General features: G+C 43.9%; 1 protein-coding gene across 1 annotated transcript in view; it reads right to left on the reverse strand.

The window, feature by feature from the left end:
- Positions 1 to 2260: 2260 nt before the first annotated feature.
- LOC117950785 (origin recognition complex subunit 1-like) overlaps positions 2261 to 6393 on the reverse strand; it is a 16962-nt gene continuing 12829 nt past the window's right edge. The window contains exons 9-15 of the mRNA XM_034882125.1: positions 6040 to 6211; positions 5514 to 5621; positions 4553 to 4702; positions 3893 to 4012; positions 3187 to 3356; positions 3016 to 3103; positions 2261 to 2710 (exon numbers count right to left, since the gene is read on the reverse strand). Coding sequence (XP_034738016.1) covers positions 2516 to 2710; positions 3016 to 3103; positions 3187 to 3356; positions 3893 to 4012; positions 4553 to 4702; positions 5514 to 5621; positions 6040 to 6211 — 1003 coding nt within the window. The 3' untranslated portion in view covers positions 2261 to 2515. The remainder of the gene's footprint in view (positions 2711 to 3015; positions 3104 to 3186; positions 3357 to 3892; positions 4013 to 4552; positions 4703 to 5513; positions 5622 to 6039; positions 6212 to 6393) is intronic.

Here is a 6393-nt window from a genome sequence, read left to right on the forward strand (position 1 = left end):
GGATCTCTAGCTGCTGGAACCAGCACCCCCAAAAAGGCTCTTTTAAGAGCCAACCACACTACTCAAAGAGCACCGATTCCCATGTTTCTCTTTTACTCTTCGATGGGTCAAAAACTACTTCTCCATGTCTTACTTCCTTCAGTATTCAGTTAAAACTTATATTCTCGCGATAACATAACTTATATCCCCTCAAAGAACATGGATTCCCGTGTTCCTCTTCTGTGCTCTCGCGTGATCTTCTTACAAAGAACTACTGTTAAAGTGAGTTACACTATGACTGAATGAGACTTGGACGTGATTAACGCATTCACATGAAGGGTCGCTGAAGCCCTTAGTAACAATCTCCTAAATAATTAACACTTTAAAGCTGCGGCCGTTAAAAGGTGCAGTTCATCTTAACTTTATATTCTATGTCAGAGCTGTTTAATTGGCGGCCCGCGGGCCACATGCGGCCCGGAAGCAACCGCCGAGTGGCCCAGCCCGTGGTCCTCCAAACTAACAACACGTAAACAAGGCAGAGCGTGCTGTGCAGGATGAAACGCTTTTAGGAGACCTGAAGAAAGCTGAGACTATGTCTGTAGCACTAGATGAGTCCACAGACAAAACTGATACTGCTCAGTTGTGCATATATGTCCACTATTTTGACGGCAAATGCTTCAGAGAGGAGCTACTCGGCCTACTGCCGTTAGCATACAACTGGCAATATAGTCTTTGGAAGAGTTTCCACTTTTTTTAAAGACAGTGGTCTGGATATGAAGCGTGTGTGCATGCTTGTGACAGATGGTCCTCCATCCATGACAAGGAAAGTGAGTGGTTTAGTAGCATGTTGGCCCGCTGTTGCACCTCAGTAGATCTCCTTACACTGTATTTTGCATCAGGTGGTGTTATGCGCAAAACTCAGCGGAGTGCTCAAAACGACAATGGACAGCGTGATGGCTACAATTAATTTGATTCTCTCCACATCAAGCCTCCAACACTGCTTATGCTGCATGCTGCTGTCAGAAGTATCTGCTGAAATGACTGGCCCAGCTAACCTTCTTGGTTTGAAAATCTGGCCCAACTGAATTTGTAATTGAATAGCCCTGTTCTATGTTGACCGTTATTCCTGATTTCTCTAGTCCAACATGAGGAAATGAGACCGGGAGCTCTCACACTGAGGACCGTTCTTTGAGATGGTGACGCTGCTTCAGATCTCTGGCTCCTGATTGGCTGAAAAAGCCACCGGCCGAATCTCCGCTGCTGATTGGCGCGGCGCTACTTTCAACAAGCCCGTGAAAACTCAAGAGCATAAAAATGAGGGTTTGGGCCATTGTTATCACATTTTCTCCCAATAAATCGTCTGTATCTTGTGATAGATCAGACTCAGACAGAGGGTTGCTGCAGCTTTAAGTAACCACTTCAGAAATAGTATTTAACTTTAACTTGTTGCAGCTGATGAAGGTGGAGCTCATTTAATCACTTTTTATTGTAATGGGTAGCTTGTATGAGCCCACCAAGAAGTAGTAACATGGAGGCGCTCTGACAGCTGGAACCAGCACCCCAAAAAGGCTCTTTTAAGAGCCAACCACACTTCTCTTTTAGAGCACCGATTCCCAGTTTTCTCTTATGCACCCAATGATGCGTTACATTAACTATTGAGTATGTTATATTTCCATAACACTGTCCTCTATGATGTGATTAAGCACACTGACTTGTGATCATTGCATTTACATAAAGGGTTTGCTGCAACCCTAACTAAGAATTTGAGAAATATTTAGTACTTCAACTAAAAGTTACTAAAACTAAAAGTCTGCCCCCGATACCGGATAAGTGGTCGAGGATGGATGGATTTAGTACTTTCATGTTGCAGCTGCAAAGGGGGCACTCATTTCACTTGATATATTTTAGATAGCTTGTCAAATTACCCTGGGAACCAATAATAAGTTGATTATATTGTTTTACCTGAATCTGTAAAGTAACTAAAGCTGTATTAATAAGTTGTAAAAAGTACAGTATTTCAGTCTAAAGAGGAGATATGGAAATAAAGGTCTTCAGGGGCATCTAAAAACAATATTCGGGTTTATTGGAAATACAACGGAGTCAAACCAGAATGTTTTATAATTTGTTTTAGGTCTTTTCAGTAAAAGGTGTCCACAAACCATTCAGCAGATGAATATCTCTGAATATTAATACAATAACAGGAAATTCAGTGCATCAAAAAACTCATTTGTGATAGTTTTGGTATTTATTCTTTTGCATCAAGAAAAAAAACTAAGTGCAGTTCATATTAAAGACAGGGTTTTATTGCATATATATTGAAACATTAAAATAAAAATAAGATACACTATACAATTTTAAAAATAATCCCAGAAAGAGAAAAATCTCATTTTAAACTGGGGACAGATAAAAAAAAACTTTAGACTCCAAATTTTCTCCTGTGTAATTTCAGTCTAAAGTTTTAAAAATCTGACATTTCAGTGTGTATAACTCAGGTTGAACGGTTCAGATAAATCGAGTCCTGAGAGAGGATCCTCCTTCAGTCGGCCTTCAGGGCGAAGAGCACGTCGTCCTGGCTGACGTTGAGGCGGACCCGCTGCAGGACCCCGAGGCGGCTGGGCTCCAGCAGCAGTAACCTGCAGGCTCCCAGACGCTGGCACACGGCCAGACCCTCCGACACGCTGACGGGCTGCAGACCCTCCACCCGGCACAGAGCCTGGTGCTGCACAAACACCTGGGACACAGACGGGAGGACTTAGTGGTCCCTAATACTGTATCTGAAGTCTCTTTATATAGACCTTAGTGGTCCCTAATACTGTATCTGAAGTCTCTTTATATAGACCTTAGTGGTCCCTAATACTATAGGTTTGGCGTGCTCTTCATGGCTTTGAAGGCATACACACACAAGTACGTGTAAACGAACACCTTTCTGAAAACAGCTGTGCACAATGTTATTTTGAATAAGGAGAGGTTGAAATGTCAGTTTATGAGAGTAGCCGGCCACGTGTGAAGGTCTACGCATCGACCGCCGGTTCCTACCTGTTGGAACGTGGCCTCCTCCAATCCCAGCCGCCGAAACTCCGCGATGACGGCCCTGAGGAAGAGCTGCTCCTGCACCGACGCGCACCTGAAGACAACAGATCAGCCGCTTTATCTCACCAAACCTTCACGGCTCCATCACTGATGCATGTTAAAAAGCGAGAGTCTCACTTAATGGCGGTGATGTAGGCGGAGGAAAACATCTCGTCCAGCGCCTCCATCACGTGACTCATTCCCACCAATCCTGAGGCGGAGGGGTCGGCGGCAGAGTGCTCACAGATCTCCGTCGCCCGGCGACAGATGTCCAGACACCGGCGAGCGTCGCCCGACAGAGCTGCCACCTGCGAGACGAGAGGACAACAGTGAGGGGACAGACGCAAGACACTGAGTACTTGAGGTGTAGAAGGTAAGACTGAAATTTGCTCAAAGTGACCCTATGTTCCAGTAGAACTACATGAAGCAGGTCGGCTCCTCTGGCGCCACCCACAGCCTGTAGAGGGATCTGCAAAAATCCACCGCTCCCTGTTCAGATGCACCAATCAGGGCCAGTGGGGGGGGGGTGTCTAACTGCATGTCAATCACTGCTCATGCATTCATTCTCCCTTGTGGGGGGAGGGGCTTAGGAGACCGTTTTGGGCTCACTAACGCTGAAATATTTTACTTTGAAATCCACGCATCAGAATGCATCTGTTCTGAATTCACCTCTTTGAAACTGAAATATTTCTGAATTTGAACACATGTTGTTAACACAAGTTAATGGTCATGAATTCAGATCAGAATATTAAAGTTTCATAATAAAAAGAGTAAAAACACACAGGTTGGTGAAATTCGATAGGTTACATTCAGAAGGTGTTTAGACCCCCCCTCGGTGGTTTACCTTCCTGGACACCAGCTGCAGGGCGTCCTGCTCGAAGGCCTTCACCTTGTTGAGGCGCGACATGATGATCTGCTGCAGCTGCTTGAAGCTGTACGGCTGGAACGACATCCGGGTCAGACCCTGGAGCATGAAATTACAAGTTGGGACAAAGGTTATAAATTGCAATATATCGCAGAATATTGTGGTTAAAATCGCAATGATATCGTATCGGGAGGTGTCTGCTGACCTAGATTTTTTTTTTTTTTTTTAAATATGTATTCATTCATCAAAATAATTTATAATGACAAATAAATAATTCTGATAAATGAATATTTAAAAAATAAAAACAGACAGTCGACCATGTTCTGAGTGATGGCGTTGCATAGTCTCTCCACCAGAGGACGCTCTACAACGTCCCTGTTAGTGATGGTGTTACATAGTCTGTCCACCAGAGGACGCTCTACAACGTCCCTGTTAGTGATGGCGTTGCATAGTCTGTCCACCAGAGGAAAATATATATATTTAAAAATATATATCGGCCGATATATCGGCATATCGGATAATTAAACAGCCAAATATTTGTATCGGTCTTAAAAACCCTTTATCGGTCGGACTCTGGTCCATCCAGCCACACTTCCTAACATGGGACCTGTCCCTTTAAGAAGGACGCCGCTCTCTCACCAGCCTGCTGGCCACGCGGTTGATCATGATCCTCTCGGGCAGGTCCATGGTGTTGGCGATGGTCAGCACCACCAGGCGGGCGTGGCGCCGCGTCGGCCAATCAAACAGGTTGTACATGACGTTCTGCTTCCTGGTCCACAGCAGGTCCAACTAGGGTCCAAAACACAGGAAGTTAGACCAGGGGACGTCTCAGAGGTCAAGACAAGACTTTTGTCAAATCTGACTCATTTTGGGGGGAAAAAGTGTCTTTCAACCAAAATTTCAGAAAAATAACACGGATTGTTCCACGCAAGTCACGTTAGTTACTTTAGTTACTAGTAACTTTACATCTTCAGTTACTAGTTACTTTACATCTTTAGTTACTAGTTACTAGTAACTTTACATCTTTAGTTACTAGTTACTTTACATCTTTAGTTACTAGATACTTTACATCTTTAGTTACTAGTTACTTTACATCTTTAGTTACTAGTTACTTTAGTTACTAGTAACTTTACATCTTTAGTTACTAGTTAATTTAGTTACTAGTAACTTTACATCTTTAGTTACTAGTTACTTTAGTTACTAGTTACTTTACATCTTTAGTTACTTTAGTTACTAGTTACTTTACATCTTTAGTTACTAGTTACTTTAGTTAATAGTTGCTTTACATCTTTAGTTACTAGTTACTTTAGTTACTAGTTGCTTTACATCTTTAGTTACTAGTTACTTTAGTTACTAGTTGCTTTACATCTTTAGTTACTAGTTACTTTAGTTACTAGTTACTTTACATCTTTAGTTACTAGTTGCTTTACAGCTTTAAGATTCCTGCAAACAGAACACATGGAGTTTATAATCTTATAAAGTAACCTAGCAACATTAAAATGACTACAAATCCAGCTGAGATGATCAGATCATCGCGCACACACACGCGCACACACACACACACACACACACACACACACACACACACACACACTCTTACTTCGTCCACCAGCAGCACCGTGGTCTCCTTCCTGGGAGCCGCGTTGCTGAATCTCTTCTCCAGCAGCGCCGCCGCGTGGTCGGCTGTCGCCTTCTGACCCGTCAGCTTCTGCTCAGATTTAAACGTTTTACGACATAACTGTCATACGGAAGTTTGTGAAATCCATGAAATAATAAAGTGTTCTCATTACAAACAATAACAGAAGATGGAAATCATTTCAGAAACGTTGTAGCTATCTATGGTTGGTTGATGCTAACGTTAGCTCAAAACACCATTTAACCGACAGCCTTTGTTGTGTTTGAGGCTAACTTGTAGCTAAGCTAGCAGTGGTCCAACTTGGTGAAGTAGGTCCATTTTTACTGTGTTGACGTTACAGAAGTGTCTCGTTAGCATCTCGAAGGCTACTCCCATAGCAATGCATTTGTTGAACAAGTTCATATCGCCATGTCAATAAAGAAACAACATTTTGTGCACTAGTGTAAGCTGCTAGCATTAGTTGATGTCGGTGACTTTTGGCTGCTCTCACCTGCAGGATCTGGACGTAGGCCTGATGAGGATCCGTCATCTTCATCCCGTTGATCTCTACGAAGTGGAAAGGAGGGATCTCGTCCACGTCGGCCGCGTGCTGCAGACAGCGCATCACCTCGTGGACTGTGGCCGTCTTACCGGTCCCGGGAACACCGGAGATGTACATACACCTGGGACCCAAACAGGAGGGAGAGGCGTGTGTCACTCGAGGATGGAGGAGGGATCTCTGAGGAGCTATGAGCGAGGATGGAGGAGGGATCTCTGAAGAGCTATGAGCGAGGATGGAGGACGGATCTCTGAGGAGCTATGAGCGAGGATGGAGGAGGGATCTCGGAGGAGCTATGAGCGAGGA

The sequence above is a fragment of the Etheostoma cragini genome, chromosome 9 (genome assembly GCF_013103735.1).
Source record: "Etheostoma cragini isolate CJK2018 chromosome 9, CSU_Ecrag_1.0, whole genome shotgun sequence".
Classification (NCBI taxonomy): Eukaryota; Metazoa; Chordata; class Actinopteri; order Perciformes; family Percidae; genus Etheostoma; species Etheostoma cragini.